The 19,168-nt window shown below is 37.8% G+C and overlaps 1 protein-coding gene across 1 annotated transcript; it reads right to left on the bottom strand.

Annotated features, from left to right (window-relative positions):
- Nucleotides 1–7,337: 7,337 nt before the first annotated feature.
- Nucleotides 7,338–18,516, bottom strand: hmox2b (heme oxygenase 2b). The gene is made up of 7 exons (XM_084128117.1): nt 18,322–18,516; nt 17,884–17,969; nt 17,123–17,252; nt 16,204–16,321; nt 13,764–14,255; nt 12,237–12,357; nt 7,338–9,927 (listed from the first exon to the last, which is right to left on the bottom strand). The coding sequence occupies exons 3-7, from the start codon at nt 17,221–17,223 to the stop codon at nt 9,800–9,802; spliced, it is 960 nt and encodes a 319-aa protein (XP_083984243.1). The 5' UTR covers nt 17,224–17,252; nt 17,884–17,969; nt 18,322–18,516; the 3' UTR covers nt 7,338–9,799.
- Between the last annotated feature and the right edge of the window lie 652 nt (nt 18,517–19,168).

Consider the following 19,168-nt stretch of genomic DNA (forward strand, 5'->3'; position numbering starts at 1 on the left):
TACAAGAAATCAGTTTACTTCTTTTCAAGTAACTAGTAAAGTAAAACATTTCTTTTAATTATACAATAAAATATCTGAGTTACTTTTTCAAATAAGTAACGCAAGTCACTTTGTTTCCCCATGCATTGACAGATCCTCTCTTGAATGTTGAAATCAGGAGTAAGTGAAGTGTGTGTCAACATGATGCTTATTTTAGTTCTAGACTAAATGTGAACAGGCATTTACTCAGTTTGCATTTCACAGTTTTTGTGCATGTAAAATATGAATTTTACGCAAACTCGCAATAATTAAATGTTAAATAACACTATGTATTTTAACCAATGTCTTTGCTGCTGTCCTTTGATAATCCAATTCAACTATACTAATAAGCAAACATGACTTTAGATAAACATTACATTTGTGCTTCATTTTTTGTTTTTATTGCTTGATTAATTGCTTGATTAATTATCTGCTTTAAAATGTTTAAACAGCACTGGGATTCAGAGCCTTCATAAAACAATCATCAACAGCCAGTTAGTTTCCCAGGTGAACGATGTTTCATGTAATTAGTTATTTGCCCTAATTGGACTGATGAAGGCCTATAAAATACACTTATCTCCAGCTACATGTATGTTTGTATTTGTAGTGTTTGTGTAGTGGTTTGAGAAAGTGAATTTTGGGGCTTTGGAGTACTCAGGGGTTTTTTTTTGTTTGCCATGGATAAAGGGTGGACACAGTGAGATTCATTCATTCATTCTATCTATCTGTGTTTGTGAATGATTCTGCAAATAATTAATTTATTTTATGTGTTTTATTTACTTTTAGATTACCCTTGTTTGTAATCTTTCTGCTCTTTTTGAGTAATGCTCATGGATTTAAAGGTAAGACTTATGTTTTTGGTGTGTATTACTTTTTTTTTTCTCTTGCAAAGGATTTTAAATTGAGGCTTCTTTTTCTACAAGTCTTCTATTTTCTCTGATTCATAGGTGGAGCTCATTCAAATGCCCACCACCAGTGGGGCCAACCTTCTGACAAAACTTTCTCACCTCGTGCAGTCCAGTCTTCTGTGTCAGAGGTCCCTGTGACTGGGATTTTGCCTGAAGAAGTGGGCTCTAGTTTATTCCTTAACAGACCCCTGAAAAGGTTGAACTTGCTCCAATTTGTTAAAGGTCATGTTTCCAGCAGGCATGAATCAACGTCCAATGCCCAAACAGCTCCAAGCAGCTCCGCTTTAACTTCCTTGCCCTTACCCTTAAATGAACTGTATGCAGGCAGTTTGACATCGCTCCAGGGTTCCTCGGAATCAGCCGCTACAGATACTGCTAGTGTTTCTACACCAGATACTGCTAGTGTTTCTACACCAGGAGAAAGTACTAGCTTCCCTGCCATACTTGGCACTTCTGGCCTGTCCACCAGTGATCAAAGCTCCCCTAGTTTGTACATGTCCAGCTCCCTGGAAACCTCTGGTGCTGAATCAGCAGAAGCCACTTTGCCTGCGTTCTTGCAGGAGAGTATCTCTTACAACAGTTCATCTGCTCCAGGTGCCACGTACACTTCTCAAGGTAGCCAAGTGCTGACTTCAGAAGGCTCTGGTCAAACCATCTCCCCTCAGGGTGAAGACAGTTACAGTGGCTTGTCTCAGTCTCAAGGTGCCTCGAGTCAATATACCCCAGACTCCTATAACGTGCTCAGTTCTTCATCTGTTTCTAGCCAGTCCACAAACATTCAAAGTTCACCTAGTGTGTCTACAAGCACCCAGAGCAGGTCAGGCACTCAATTAACTTCCAGTATTTTTTTTCCTGTGCAGGGAGGTAGTTCTACTTCTAGTTTATATCTGAAGCCTCAGGGCACTCTGGGTCTGTATGCCCCTGCCAAATATGTGCGTTTTCCCATGTCATCACACCCAGCTGTTTATAGCCAGTCAAAAAGTAGCTCCGGTGCTTTGTTTGGGGGCTCTACTGGCTTTGCCTCCCAGGGAATAAGTAGCACTTACAGTGGTTCTGTCCAGCCTCAAGGTACCACTAGCCAGTTTGCCTCTGGGTCTCTGTCCTCCTATCCAAGTGCATTGCTATCCTCACCCCAAGGTGCCTCCAGTCAGTCTGCTACAGTCGAGAGTTCACGGAAGCAGTTTACCTCAAGCTATGGCACCCAGTCAGGGTCCTCTAAGCCGTTCACCCTGCATGGAAGCACCACTTATGGTGGATCACTCCAGCCTCAAGGTACCACAAGTCAGTTTGCCTCTGGATCTCTGTCCTCCTATCCAGGTGTATTGCTATCCTCACCCCAAGGTGCCTCCAGTCAGTCTGCTACAGTCCAGAGTTCAAGGAAGCAGTTTACCTCTAGCTTTGGCACCCAGTCAGGGTCCTCGAAGCCATTCCTCCTGCAGGGAAGTACCACTTATGGTGGATCACTCCAGCCTCAAGGTACCACAAGTCAGTTTGCCTCTGGGTCTCTGTCCTCCTATCCAGGTGTATTGCTATCCTCACCCCAAGGTGCCTCCAGTCAGTCTGCTACAGTCCAGAGTTCAAGGAAGCAGTTTACCTCTAGCTTTGGCACCCAGTCAGGGTCATCTAAGCCATTCACCCTGCAGGGAAGCACCACTTATGGTGGATCACTTCAGCCTCAAGGTACCACAAGTCAGTTTGGCTCTGGGTCTTCGTCCTCCTATCCAAGTGTATCACTGTTCTCACCCCAACATCCTGCCAGTCAGTCTGCTACAGTCCAGAGTTCACAGAAGCAGTTTACCTCTACTGTCACAGGCAACTCTGGCACCCAGGAAGGGTCCTCTGTTCCCTTCAACTTGCAGGGAAGCACCACTTATGGTGGATCACTCCAGCCTCAAGGCACCACAAGTCAGTTTGCCTCTGGGTCTCTGTCCTCCTATCCAGGTGTATTGCTATCCTCACCCCAAGGTGCCACCAGTCAGTCTGCTACAGTCCAGAGTTCAGGGAAGCAGTTTACCTCTAGCTTTGGCACCCAGTCAGGGTCCTCGAAGCCATTCCTCCTGCAGGGAAGTACCACTTATGGTGGATCACTCCAGCCTCAAGGTACCACAAGTCAGTTTGCCTCTGGGTCTCTGTCCTCCTATCCAGGTGTATTGCTATCCTCACCCCAAGGTGCCTCCAGTCAGTCTGCTACAGTCCAGAGTTCAAGGAAGCAGTTTACCTCTAGCTTTGGCACCCAGTCAGGGTCCTCGAAGCCATTCCTCCTGCAGGGAAGCACCACTTATGGTGGATCACTTCAGCCTCAAGGTACCACAAGTCAGTTTGGCTCTGGGTCTTCGTCCTCCTATCCAAGTGTATCACTATTCTCACCCCAACATCCTGCCAGTCAGTCTGCTACAGTCCAGAGTTCACAGAAGCAGTTTACCTCTACTGTCACAGGCAACTCTGGCACCCAGTCAGGGTCCTCTGTTCCCTTCAACTTGCAGGGAAGCACCACTTATGGTGGTTCACTCCAGCCTCAAGGTACCACAAGTCAGTTTGCCTCTGGGTCTCTGTCCTCCTATCCAGGTGTATTGCTATCCTCACCCCAAGGTGCCTCCAGTCAGTCTGCTACAGTCCAGAGTTCAAGGAAGCAGTTTACCTCTAGCTTTGGCACCCAGTCAGGGTCCTCGAAGCCATTCCTCCTGCAGGGAAGTACCACTTATGGTGGATCACTCCAGCCTCAAGGTACCACAAGTCAGTTTGCCTCTGGGTCTCTGTCCTCCTATCCAGGTGTATTGCTATCCTCACCCCAAGGTGCCTCCAGTCAGTCTGCTACAGTCCAGAGTTCAAGGAAGCAGTTTACCTCTAGCTTTGGCACCCAGTCAGGGTCCTCGAAGCCATTCCTCCTGCAGGGAAGCACCACTTATGGTGGATCACTTCAGCCTCAAGGTACCACAAGTCAGTTTGGCTCTGGGTCTTCGTCCTCCTATCCAAGTGTATCACTGTTCTCACCCCAACATCCTGCCAGTCAGTCTGCTACAGTCCAGAGTTCACAGAAGCAGTTTACCTCTACTGTCATAGGCAACTCTGGCACCCAGTCAGGGTCCTCTGTTCCCTTCAACTTGCAGGGAAGCACCACTTATGGTGGTTCACTCCAGCCTCAAGGTACCACAAGTCAGTTTGCCTCTGGGTCTCTGTCCTCCTATCCAGGTGTATTGCTATCCTCACCCCAAGGTGCCACCAGTCAGTCTGCTACAGTCCAGAGTTCAGGGAAGCAGTTTACCTCTAGCTTTGGCACCCAGTCAGGGTCCTCGAAGCCATTCCTCCTGCAGGGAAGCACCACTTATGGTGGATCACTTCAGCCTCAAGGTACCACAAGTCAGTTTGCCTCTGGGTCTTCATCCTCCTATCCAAGTGTATCACTATTCTCACCCCAACATCCTGCCAGTCAGTCTGCTACAGTCCAGAGTTCACGGAAGCAGTTTACCTCTACTGTCATAGGCAACTCTGACCAGTCCAGCAAAGCATTTCAAAGCTATTCTGTGTCCCAAAGCCAGAAGTCTCAAAGATGGCAGCCTTCACGAGGTATTCAGACCTCAGGTGCAGCTGCATCACAGGGTAGCTCTCTGTCTCAAAGCTCTCCAATGCAGAGTTTGTTTCCTTCCTTGTCATCAGCTGGAGGCTCATCTTCAGGAGATCCTGGACCATTTGTTTCTGCACAGGGTGGTGGCAGCAGATATGGTGGCTTTTCTCTTCATTCTCAAAGCCCCTCTAGCAAGTACACCCCTGGGTCTCATGCATATGCCAAGCTTGGTTCCTCTGCCCTTGCTGTTTCTAGCCAGTCTACCAGTGACAAGCGGTCAAATGGCCTGTATAGCGCCGACTCTCTGCGAACCCAGGTTCTCACTGGTGTAGTTGAAAGACCCTCATCTCAAGCTCCTGACTATACAAGCAGTAACCAAATATCTGAGCATTTTGTGACCATGCAACGCCCCACAGGTTCAAGCCTAACTCCATCTCTAGGCTTGAGTGCCCAAGCATCATCTGGCATGTTCTCTGGTATCCCGCAGACTGCACAGACTCTACGTGAATCTGGGTCAGATGTCCAGCTATACAATCAACCATTCCTCAAGCCGCGATACTCCGTAAAGGGCTAAGGGACTCTATAAAATGGCCACATTATGCAAAGTGATGTCTTCCAGAATAGAAATCGAATAAACGTTTCAAATGAAGCTCTTGTGTTTGTGTTTTTTAAGCTACATTTGAAGGATAGAACTCCGTGCTAGTTAAGTTTGTTAGGGTTGTGTGCCAGATTGGTTAAGAGTGACTTGTTGTGTCTGACTCTTTTGTAGGCACTGACTAACTAAAATTTGGGGAATATTTAAAAGCAGTAGTATTGTACTTTGTATGCTTTGTGCAGTTTTAGATCTTCTAATCTCCTAAATGTCTCATAGCTTTTTTTTTTTTTGTCCCTGTGTCATGATTTGGGCAATTTATTCTTTGGTGTTCAACCTATTATTGTTTGTATTTCATAATGTAAATGGTCTGAAATGTGTATAGTTCACTACATTGCAGGATATTAAAAGTTGAAGTGGAAATGGCAGCTCTTAGTGTTAAAATATTGGTCATCAGAATTTGCTTAATTTCCTGATGAGTGCAATACTATTTTCTAGTCAAAGCTTTAACTTTTTCTAAATTTGTTACTTTTGAATCTTATTTACCTAAAGTGTTAATGTTTTTGCACCAATGGCAGTCCTTTGGTTTGTACATTGACAAATAATTTAATACATGGTTGATAAAATTGAAACTTAAGTTTATTGTGCAAGTGAAAAACAATCAAGCAAGATCTAATGGGCAGAGATCTACCAAGTCAAGTTGGTAATGTGGTTTGAGTCGTTTAATCATTCTCTGACTGTTGGCTGAACTAAGCAATCATAGTTTTGCATTAAAGGCACAGACGGATTCATCAATACATGACTATATATTCAGAATATGAGGATGTGAAGCATGTCACAAGTAAGAACTAAAAGTACTGTCAATTGTGATGTGAAACAAACTACCTGCATTGATTGTGGTGGGAAGATTATTTTACACTAGGGTTACAACCCTAGTACTTCCAAGAAAGACTCCAGGGTTTATATTTACCACAGGGGTGCTTTTTTACAGTACTAGGGTTGTAACCCTAGTAACCCTAGGGTTGTAACCCTAGTACAAGTAAGAACTAAAAGTACTGTCAATTGTGATGTGAAACAAACTACCTGCATTGATTGTGGTGGGAAGATTATTTTACACTAGGGTTACAACCCTAGTACTTCCAAGAAAGACTCCAGGGTTTATATTTACCACAGGGGTGCTTTTTTACAGTACAGTTGAACACCACTGGGGCGTTAGGACCCACACACACACCACACTACAGGATGAGCAGCACCCCCTGCTGGCCTCACTTCTTCCTGCAGCAACCCAGTCTTCCCAGGAGGTCTCCCATCCAGGTACTGACCAGACTCAACCCTGCTTAGCTTCAGTGGGTGTGCAGGCGGAAGCTTCAGGTTGACCTTGTGCAGCAGGTCTCCTCAAGCATCCCATATAAATCTGCCACAGAGCTTTCCAGGCATAGACCAGCATGACTTTCTTTTACATGTTGTTCATTGGCGGTGAGTAAATCCTGCCTACTTTGATCTGATCTCTAACATTTTAACTCAACAGTTATTTAACACAGACTGGTTATAAACAGTTTAATAACACCCCTGTTAAAACAGAAGTTTTTTTTTTTTTTTTTTTAAGCAAAAGTTCATATCAGGACCTTTGCACGTTTAATGTATAAATTGTGTATTCCTATTCAATGCCACTGACAACCAAAGTGACATTTCATAGAAAATAATTCTCCCCCATACAACTGACATTTGCGAAGAAAAGTACAAATTAAGACAAAATAATAAATGAAATGAAAAGTAAAGTCAAAATAATGAATAATGACAAAGTAAATTATGACTTCATTTTTATTTTTTTTATTTTATTTTCCATAATGACTTTGTATATAAAGTGAATTAATATATCAATTAATTTGAACTTTTTTTTATTCTCCTAATTCTGACTTAATATATATATTACTTATGTTAAAATTAAGATTTACCAGAGCCTGACTTTTTTTTCTTATGTGGTGGAAATGGGCTTTTATAATATAGTAACTTTATACCTCAAACAGCACATTTTGTATGGAAACATCAATACATGGCTTTAGCAAAAATACGAGCTGCACATTTTAAATTATAAGTCTTCAGATTGTTTTGCCTCATTCAATTACTCATTTAGATTGTAATTATGTGTTTTTTTCTATTTTCTCTGGTAACTTACAGCATACAAAGAGCTTAACATTAAATTTTGAATTATTAAAATAAAAAATTGTTTAAATAAAACATTAAGTTGAACAGTGAATGCAGCACAGTTGTGAATTTATTACTCATTACAGAGAACATACAGCTGAAGGGAACAATTTAAACTAAAAAAAAAAAAAAAAATATTTTTTTTTTAAAAGCACCCCCGGTTCTAAACCTTAAAAAGAATGTAATAAAGAAATTTAAAATGAACTACACAAAACAACGGTCTAAATAAAACCACTGTACTATATCAACACCACTCTCAATGTCTACCAGTGCTTTAAAATAAGCTGTCAGTTATTCAAAACACAAAATAAGCCAACAAATTAAATTATCTGCATAAAACCCAAGCACAACCATTTATGCAAAACACTTTGCATATATGACGATCTGTTTTATGATCCGATTAGTAATGCAAAGTAACATTTCCTTTGGTTCAAAAAGTCCTGTGAATGTTCAGCCCCTCAGTATTTGGTATTACATGAAACACTCTTCAAGAAAATTATTCATCAGTATAATGTTGTTTAGGTTTAGCTCTAATACAAAACTAAATTCAATAAAGAAAACACCTTTAGTTAACAGACACATGCCTCAGTAAAATGAGGACAGATACACAGTCCCCCATAATCCTTCTCAAATGCGTCATGTCACAGTGCCTTGGTGATCATTGCACATGCTATGGTCTTAGAATATAATGTCAAAGGGAACAAAACCATCAATATATGGATTAAAAGTTGCATGAAGAAGACTCAAGAAATTATTGCATCCATAAATGTTAATAATTTCATACTGCAAGTCAGATCAATGAATCACCTTTAGAGAAAAACACTATTGTGAATTCTAGCTTGTACAAATACAGTATACTAATTCCTTCAGTATTGTTCCCTTGTTTAAATTGCATTCAAATACTTCCTATATCAGACAATTGTTCATCAGAGCCTTGAGTAAAGCCCTGGTGATAATTAGAGATGGACTGAAATATCAGCCTATTGTATATATATATATATATATATATATATATATATATATATATAGTATCACTTCACAATAAGGTTTTATTTAACATTAGATAACTACATTAGTTAGAATTAGTCATGAAATGAGAAATCAAATTTGCATTGATCTTTAGACATATAAACCATATCTTTGTGCCATTAAAACATCCCGCAAGTTTCATCGCTTAAAACATCCTCCTCATAAACAAAGCATTTATTTAATCAAGCTCCAAAAACAGCTCATTTTGATATTGCAGGATTTGTGATGTCACACGGGCAAATTAATTTGCATATGACTGCCTCCAGGCCCCGCCCACTGAAGTTCAGTCACTTAACGGCTGACATCTGCCTACACTGGATGGATGGAGCGTCGCGTCAAAAGCAAAAATAAAATGTAAAAAAATAAAATCACTGACGCTGCAAAAGACGGTTTTATATGGATAATGTTTTTAAAACACTTACTCGAGTGCAATAGCGAGTGGCTGTTGATACTGTTTCCTATTCAATGACATTAGCCAATCATAACAGTGACCGTATACTGACAAGCCTTAAAGGAGCCGCCCCTTAAAAACTGATCATTTCAGACAGAGGGTCAAAATGAAGGTTGAAAATAATCTTTTTTCCGCATATATATTTGCTTTTTGTGCAATTAATATTATGACTGAACCTCAAGGAACATATTAAAAATACTTCTACACCATTTATTGATCTTGGTTAATGTAAATATGAACATTTACTAATACACTAGACCTTATTGTAAAGTGTTACCATATACTGTATATAACTGTGTATACATATATGACAGAAAATATATATGTACACACAATAATAATGAATGTATAAAATATATTTATCTTCATCATCAACGAAAAACTCAATTCACTAGTAAAAACTGTTCATTCTGGTCCATTAAACCAACTATGTAGAAAAATCCCTAAATGCCGAGTCTGTAACACATCCTGTTGTGCAACTAGACAAAAATGACCTTAAATGTGCAATTCTTCCATCTTTTACATTCTAAACCTCTTCAAAAAGGCTTTTTCTTCATTAACCGTTGTGGCTGTCATTTTTTGACCTGACATCTCAGTAGTCTGCCCTGCAGAAGTACTGCTTTTCTTTGTAAATGCTGCAAGCATGCATAGCATATCTCATTTGAAAGCACGCAAGACAAATGGGCCAATAAAACTGACTGTATGAAGACTGATACCTTCTATAGCGCCCCTTATAGTGATGAATGAGAATTCAACACAATTAACTTGAGTAGAATATGTTTCGGCCCATTTGACTTGTTGCACCAAATGACTCGATACTGCGATAAAACTGTAAAAATAACACTGCATATTTCCGTAGCTCTTCTCCAGCCTTAACTTCATCAACACTGACGGGTGCAACGGTAACGGCCGCCACAATAAACTATGCTATCCTGCGTTTAAAAAGTCTGTGCTCATACATTATTATTTTATTATTCACATTTACCCAAGAACGAGGGGGCAAATGGGATGCACTAAGACTGGGCCACAGGAGGTCACATGAGGTACCAAGCAGCCAATCCGGCTAGAGCAGCGATCCAGGCGGCCAATAGGACTTGACCGGAGGGATTTTTAAGCACGGTCATGGCCACTTGACAAATGTAAGATGATCCGCTGCTGGCAGCTGAAACAGAAAGAATGAAATCATCATGTGAACGGTGTCATTTGCTGAGGCTTAAGGCCGGGTTTTCCAGACGGGGGTTTGAAAGAGAACTGTAGAGGTTGATGAAAAGCTAATGATTAATAAAATCTAATATAAGATTAAAATAAATAGAGCTGTACAATTAATCGACATAAAACAGTAATAGCAATACAGATTAGAGTATCAAATCAAAGGCTGGAATTTAAAGTAATATATAATCTATTCAGGGTTATTATAGTTAACTAAAATTAAAAACTTAAAAAAAACAAAACATGTTTGTTACTTGAAATATAATAAATGTTACCTGAAATAAAATATAAAAAAACCTTAAACTTATTTTATTTCAGCTATAGTTGGGTCATATATAGCAATTCCGTGACCGTGGAGAGGGAAGGTTCGTTTCTCACTGGATTTGTCATCTATAAAGGTTAAAGAAAAAAATTAGTCAGGGTGCCCCTCACAAAAATGTGGGGAAAATCTTTGAGAGCCCTATATCCAAAATGGCTGCCGTCAGCCAAGCTGGAAATTAACTTTTTAATGGTTTTGGCCACAGTTCTGCATAATACATGGTTTCTGAGGCTATTTGGGTCATGCAATTCATAAATTATGTAGATTTATTGATTTGACCTATTTCTGACCTTCAAATTCAAGATGGCTGCCAATTTTTGGCTCTTTAAGGCGAGACGCTACAGGTGAATAGGGTCATTTTTTTAACTTGCAGATATCACCATGAAACTTTGCCAGCTGATTACTCGCATGAATAGGAGGAAAAAATATATTGCAAGTTTTCTGTAATTTTTTGTTTAAATATGCTAATCTCTAATTAAATATGTGCTAATTTGCATATATTTTGAAGTGAAGAATCTGACCATTGAAAAAAAAAAGCTTCAAAATTATTTGTGCATTTTGTTGATAATATTCAAGTAATCATTGTCTACCAGATCTTTACTCCGAGTCATGCCATGGATATTTACACCCAGGTTGATGGAGGCCAGACTGAATGTGGCTGGGCTGAGGTCAGCAGTTTTTTTCTGAGGCTGTTTTAGCCAAGTCAAAAGCTTCAACAGCAACTCACACAACTGTTCATCATCCTCAAGATGATCAATGCAAGGTGGCCAGGGAACAGTAGGTGTTTTGTTGATACATCATTCTTGGCCTGATTTATATGACATTTTATGGCTAAAAATAGGGCCGAAATGAATTTAAGGCTATTGGCAGTATTTTCTGATTTACAGGGTTCAAAAGGAGATATTCTTGTAATGTATCCTGTAATGTCTTTTCATTGAATATTATCAACAAAATGCACAAATAATTTTGAACCTTTTTTTTTTTCAATGGTCAGATTCGTCACTTCAAAATATATGCAAATTAGCGCATATTTAATTAGATATAGCCCGATTAGCATATTTAAACAAAAAATTACAGAAAACTTGCAATACATTTTTTCCTCCTATTCATGCGAGTAATGACCCTATTCACCTGTAGCGTCTCGCCTTAAAGAGCCAAAAATTGGCGGCCATCTTGAATTTGAAGGTCAAAAATAGGTCAAATCAATAAATCTACATAATTTATGAATTGCATGACCCAAATAGCCTCAGAAACCATGTATTATGCAGAACTGTGGCCAAAACCATTAAAAAGTTAATTTCCAGCTTGGCTGACGGCAGCCATTTTGGATATAGGGCTCTCAAAGATTTTCCCCACATTTTTGTGAGGGGCACCCCGACTAATTTTTTTCTTTAACCTTTATAGATGACAAATCCAGTGAGAAACGAACCTTCCCTCTCCACGGTCACGGAATTGCTATATATGACCCAACTACTAGGTCTTTTTCATTGAGTTTAACTTGATGCACTAAATAACTAAAACCGAAAAAAAGAAAGAAAAAAACTATAAAAGACGTGTTGTAAAAAAAAAAACTTATAAAAATGACAAAAACTTTAACTAAAACGTTATGATAACAGATAATTAAAAAATGACAATAAATATTTTTTTTGTACTTCGCAGTACAATTGTAATTTACAACAGTAGTATACAGTTAAAACTAATAATGATAATTTCATTTAAATATGTGTAACAATATTTTTTTTAAAAAAAAAGCTTACTAAAAAGATTAAATACTTTATTTGATTGGTTGCATGTCATGTGACCATTAACCATCATCAGAGAACGGTGAATGTCTGAAAGTGCCGTTTCAAGCTCAGGTGTACTTAAAATAAATATTTCCTGGGTTTGGCTGACAGTAAAGTTAGTGAGTCCCTGGTTTAAGGTGTAATGAAGATGAAGTTTACCCGTTTTGGCAGCGTGGTACGGACACTGACTGACGTCTCCTTGTGTCTCGCCATGAGCAGGAGCGGCGTCCAAAACATCGTCCTGAAGGGTCTTTCCAACCTCCTCTAGTTCTCCAAAAATCTGCACGCAACACAGAAAAGGACGTTTACAGTTCCAGATCACAGGAAACAATGAGCAAATGAACACTGAGGTTTAATGAAAAGCTCTTTGTCATGTGTGTGACAGTGACAGCGTTACATAAACACATTCAACTAGATGTCACAGTCAAACGCTCTGTTAAAAGAGGCTGGTGAGATGCGAGACATTGTTTTGACCCCGTTTTGTCCATTTAATTTCAGAGCTCATCTGGGATCTGCCATGAGGACAAAGGACTCCATCTGCTGACGGATGAAACTCGAGCCACACGGAGCAGGAGAGACTCATCTAATGACACACTCACTGATATGAACACAGCGACAGCAGGTTCAGTCTAACAGAGCGACTGCAAAGCCCTCCAGGTGACGACACACAGAGAGATTATGAGCGGGCCATTAGTTTCATTCATTCAGTATTAGTGAAGGATCTCAGAGATAATGATCTGCACATCTTGAATTAATTATCATCAACATCATTCTTTAAAGGACTCATAATGAAGAATCACATTTTTATTGATTAAACTTACAGAACCTGAAAACATTAATTAAATGTAACTAATGTAAAATTTAACAATAAAACAATTAGGCTAATTTATTTGTAAGTTTTAAAATTGTGGTTGTCTCATTTAATTAAACTTCATTTAGAAAAAAGCATTGCTTTATCTATCTGCCAATAAAATAGGTAATAATAATAATAATAAATTATTTCAAAAAGAAAAATGTAAAACAAATGAATTTATTACACACACACTTTCTCTCTCTCTCTCTCTATATATATATATACACACACACACACATTTTATTTTTATTATTTTAATTAAAATAAATAAATATAAAAAAACAAAATAAATAAAAGCAATTTTAGAAATTAAATAATTAATAATAATAACAATTCAATTTAATTTAGAAAATTGTATTTGGAAACATCATCCATTTAACAATAATAACAATAATAATTAATAATAAATAAATTATTTCAAAAAGAAAAAAGTAAGAAAAAATATTTAAATTAATTTAATTGATTGATTAATTTTATATATATAATGTAACAAAATAAATAAATGCAATTTTTGAAATTAATTAAATTATTTATATATATATATATATATATATATATATATATATATATATATATATATTATATTTACTGTATACTGTATCATAATTTCATAATTTTAAAATGTATTTAAATGTAGAATAAAAATAATAAAAATAGTAAAAAATAATTGAATGAAATATTTTAATAGTAAATACAGTTTAAAAATTGAAAAGTGATTTTTGAATAATTAAGCTGAATCACTGAATCCTTTGTTTCGGTTGGTTTTTCTTAAGTGAACTCCTTGCATGAAATAATAACAAGAAAACATGACCCCTTTAAATTGCACCGCTCACCTCCATATTGAACCGAAAGGCCAGGTTGGCTTCCTCCACGACGCTCCTCTTGGTGTCTGTGTCGAGCTCCAGCTCGTTCATCCGGCTGCGGTACAGCTGCTTGAAGGCCTTGGCGCTGTGGATGCCTTCGAACTCATAGAAGCTCAGGCCTTCTCCTGTGGGCGGCAGCTTCAAGGCGCGCTGGGCCACCTTCCTCAGCACCTGCCCCCCCGAGAGGTCTCCCATGTAGCGCGTGTAGGCGTGGGCCACGAGAAGCGCGGGCTGCTCCCGGCCGACCCGCCGGATGCGGTCCACGTATCGCTGAGCCGCGGGAGAGATGCGGATCTGACTCTGCCAGTCCTCGCCGTAGAAGAACTCCAGATCCCGAGCCAGAGCGTCGCGCCGGTGGAGCTCGTGAGGGAAGTAGAGCGGAGCAAAATGAGGATGCTCTTTGTTCCTCTCGATCTCCTCTTCCATGGCGGAGTACGTGAAGAATAAAGCCACATGGCCCAGCTGGAAACACAGTGCAGTGGTATTTCAGTATCATTGAGATGCTATTGTAGTTTTTATATAATAATGCTATAGAATTTTTTAATTAATTTTTCATTTTTATTTTGTTGCTTACTTTTTGTCATTTTTATTTGTTTTTTAAAAGATGTGTCTATTTAGTTCTTATTCATTTTAATTTTATTTTCAGACTCACCCAGAAAAAGCACACAGGTTGGAAAAAAAATCAAGATTTATAAAAACTAGGGCTGTGCAACAATTAATCGCGATTAAATGCATCCAAAATAAAAGTTTGTGTTTACATAATATATCATGTTTGTGTACTGTGTATAATTATTTTGTATATATAAATACACACACATGCATTGTATATATTTAAGAAACATGTTATTTATATATAAAATATTTATAATATACAGTATATACAAGCAAATATTTCTTAAATATATACATGCATGAGTGTGTGTATTTATATATACAGAATAATTATGCACAGTACACAAACTTCTATTTTGGACGCGATTAATCGTTGCACAGCCCTAATAAAAAAATGACATGAAATGCAACTACTTGAAATCTCAAAAAAAGTATCCATATATTATCTCCATATATAAAAGGATATATTTACCTCAGAGAAGAGAGTACTTGGATTGACTTTCAATTTCAAAGTTTTAAATAACACAATAAATTTGGGGTTGCTTTTCACCAAACCCTATGGCATACCCCAGAACACTGTCGCACGGGATCATTCTGAGATACTTTTGCATAGTTTTTTAAAAGCTTGATGCTGGTCGCTATTCACTGCCATTATATGAACGAGCGCGAGCGGGAAATTTCTGAAAAATTCCTCTATTTGAGGTCCAAAAAAGAAAAAAATAACATATGTTCCCTAGAACAACACCAGGGTGAGTAAATTACGACTTAATTTTCGTTTTAGGGTGAACTATCCCTTTATACTAAAAGAAAATGAAAAATGATGTCCTGATCAAAACACAGGCGAAGAAGAAGCAGAAACAAGCGATATTATGTAAAATTATGTAAAATAATACGATCACCAACATTACACAGCATATTAATCAGAACTGCCCAATGTTACTGAATTAAATATCGACCCAGGACGAGCTGTAGGACTGTGAAGCTTTAAGGTTGTTGATGACTCAATCTCCTCCATCCGTGTTTTGATCATCGTTCTGAATCTGATCTGAACGTAGTCTTTGACAAAAACGTCTCAACGTTTTGCTAAAAATGTTGCTTAAACACACATTCAAGTGTTGATATAAAAAGAATGCATAAAGCTAGAATAAAACAGATCTTCTGGTTAAAAAGCAGAGGGTCTGTTCTTTGATATATTGCATGTTCAGATATTCATACAACCAAATATTCTGGGGGCCATGAACGTTTTGTGAAAATGGTCAAAAAAGCTGGCGGTGGCTAGCAACTTTTTTTTTTTAAATGGAAAGAGTTAAAATAATTTAAAAAAATTAAATAAGTAACTCTTTATAACACTTTACAATAAGGATCACATTTGTAAAATTTAGTTGAATACATTAGTCAACATGAACTAACAATGAAAAATATTCTAAAGCATTTATTATACATTTGCTAACATGTTATTAATATCAAAAGTTGTTAATATTGTTGAATTGTTTAATTTGATTACCTCAGTTGACATGAACTAACAATAAATCTTTTTATAAACTTGCGTTTCCAGTTAATTAATGCATTACATCCAATTAACTAATGGGACCTTATTGTAAATTGTTACCATTTTACTTTTAGCTTTAGATAACAATATTATGTGCTTCAACACCTTAATTTTAAGTTTATGGGATTTCTTTTCCGTTTAATCACCTGCCACAAACATATCATACTACCAAGGTTTAATGTGATAAAATGATATGCCACATTATGGAAGTTGTAGGTGTTATAATCTTTAAAATCCTTCACGACTGACCTTGAAGAGCTCCTTGTGGATGCGTCCCCTCAGGAAGTCTTTGACAAACTCTGTGTTTTCGGCCTTCTCGTGAACTTCCTTGGTTCCCGCTGCCAACATCTCCGATAGATCAGTGGGACTGTAGGGTTCACATGACATCAGAATTAAGGGTTTGTTCATGAAACTATTACGCACTCAAACGGTGTTGCTTTAGTATAACTGATATACTTTTATAATTTTATTTATATATATTTTTTTCATTTTCTGTTTTCATTTTTATTTTAGTTCATTTCTGTCATTTGTATTAGTTTTTTTAAATACTATTATTATATCATTCATATTAGTTTTATAATGTTTATTAATATTTAGATTTAAAAAAATATATATATATTTTCTGTTTTAATTTTAGATAATTTCTGAAAAAAATCTAGTTTTTGTTTATTTAATATGTATATAGTTCTTATGAATTTTTATTTCAGTTTGTTATTTTAGTATTTCAAGTCAAACTATAAGAAAATGAAAATGTTGGTAACTAGCAGAAATTAAAGAAGTTTAATTCTTTTTTAATTCTTTTATTTCCATTTTATTTTTTTATTATTATTTTAGTTTTAGTTAACAATAAAAACTCTGACTATTATAGTATTTATTGTCATTTTGAATTAGCTTTAAGTTTTAGTAATTTTCTCATTTTTATTAGTTTTTAAATCTCTCTCTTTGACTTTTGTTTTCTTTCTTTAGTTTTAGATTGAATAATTTTGGTACTTCAGCTTAAACTTATTTTATTTCTATTTAATTCAGTTTGCCATCTAATATTATTATTTATTTCATTAACAAAATATTTTTTAATAGTTTTAGTAAACAGTAACAGCATAAGTCAAGCATGTTGTTACAGGAAGAAAGCGGCCACAGTAAATGCTGCTATTGTAAATGTTGAATGTACCTGAGGACCGTGACGCCCCCCTCCTCACACACTACTCCCCCTCCTCCTCCGTTAGCTGTGCTCGTCCCGTTAGCATCCTCTTCAGTCTTCATAGCAGACATTCCTCTGTCTTCTGTTCAATCTGTCCTGACTGCTCAAACACATGAACATGACTGAGCGTTTCCTTCTTAAACACACACACACCCAGCCACCCACCGTCCCACACACACACACCCACACATATTATCAATCACACATACTATCTATCTATCCATCCATCCATCCATCCAATCCATATACCCATATATCTATCCATCTATCCATCCATCCATCCATCCATAAAGCACTAAAATGACTAATACTCAATAAAAAATAAAGCCAAAAATAAATATTTAAACAAAAACTAATAAAAATGACTAAAGCACAATTACTTGAACTGAAATGAATATGAACTTTGAACTGAAATTAACATGAAAAGTGAAAATATAAGAATAATAGCTAATTCAAATTATGAATAAATACTCAAATAGCAAAATGAACACTGCTACCTAACGATCTATCTAGGCAAATTACAGTTTAACACAATACAACACAAATTAGGAAGCTCATTCATTATGTAAAAGTGATTCTGTAAGCCATTATCCCTCAGATTTGTTCATGTTTTGACTTTAGCTTTTAATCAAAGTGTGATATATGCTGCTCAGCACTAATAATTATGATAATGTACACACACACACACACACACACACAGAGAGAGAGAAGTGATGAAGAAAAGCTCTTACCTCAAACCTCCTGAGCACGAGCTTCAACTGTGTCAGTGTCCCTGAAGCAGATGACAATAGTTCAGCATCCAGTCAGGTGATTGTTTCTGAGGACACACACACACACTGACAGTGAGCCTCTATTCATCCAGCACACACTGAGGCTGTTTCATGAGCATTTGTGTTTGTTTGCAGGGTAAATGAAAACACAGCACAAAAGAGCAGTCATGAGCATTCTGGTGTTTGCCAGTCAAAATCCAATCTAATCTCACTGTCCTGTGATCAGCATCCGTTTGAAACCTACAAGCAACTCCAAAAGCATCAAAACACTCTAGTGTCATTATATTAATTCAGTCAGTTTTGACTAAAGTGCTGATTATGACATATCAAAGCGAGACTAGCACTCATTGTGTCCTGTATGCGCCCTGAACAGAAGACAGTAACGTTAACGTTACTTACAATCAGCTCTTCAGCAAACCCTGCTTTAGATTAGATAGTAACAGTGTAACATGGTCTGACCAGGCCGTAGGAATGATAATAGATTGATAACTGATTTGAAATGATCAATTGTCGGATGCTCGTGCGTTTTTTCGTCTGCGGCGTTCGTGCTCTCCGTTGTTCGTGCTCTCCGTTATGAACTCAATCCAGGAAGCTGCAGGATGAAACCACGTGACTCTCAGAGTTTATGCTTAAAGGCGCAGCGCACATTTAAAGGTGAACTAAGTAACTTTTTTACCTTAACTGAACAGCTTCGGAGTCACTGGAATGGTTATATTACTTATTTCGGGTTGAATGGTGGTCGTTTCGCACCCCCTGGTGCCCGTGAGCGGAAAATCCGCACTTGCAACTTTGAGCCGGCGGGCCGCCGGCCGCCGCGTCAGGAAGTATCGCGTGATATCAGGTCTCGCGATGTAACAAATTGCTTTACGGCCAAAAGAAATCTGCTAAAATGCTGTCATTATTGCGCTCCCTCACGCTGTCCGAACCCGAATGAAGAAGACGTTTTAAAGAATGTCCCATCTGCTTTGATGTCGTTGATCTACTAGCCTCTGGTGTCTGAGAATCGCCAACGAGTTTTTACAACAGTGTTGTCAAATATCTATTCCGAAGCTGTAGGGGGAGCTCTAGAAAGAAACCTGCGAGCAAAAAGCGAGAATACAGCGAAGAAATCCCGAAATTACTGAGCCCTGCTTTAATGCATTATGCGCGATAGATATTTTTTGTCTGCGTCCGAAATCGCACACTTCCCTACTATGTAGTAAGCGAAAAACAGTATGTGACAAAAGATTTCCGAATTCACGGTCCT

This window comes from Abramis brama, assembly GCF_963993115.1.
Source record: "Abramis brama genome assembly, chromosome: 1".
NCBI lineage: Eukaryota > Metazoa > Chordata > Actinopteri > Cypriniformes > Leuciscidae > Abramis > Abramis brama.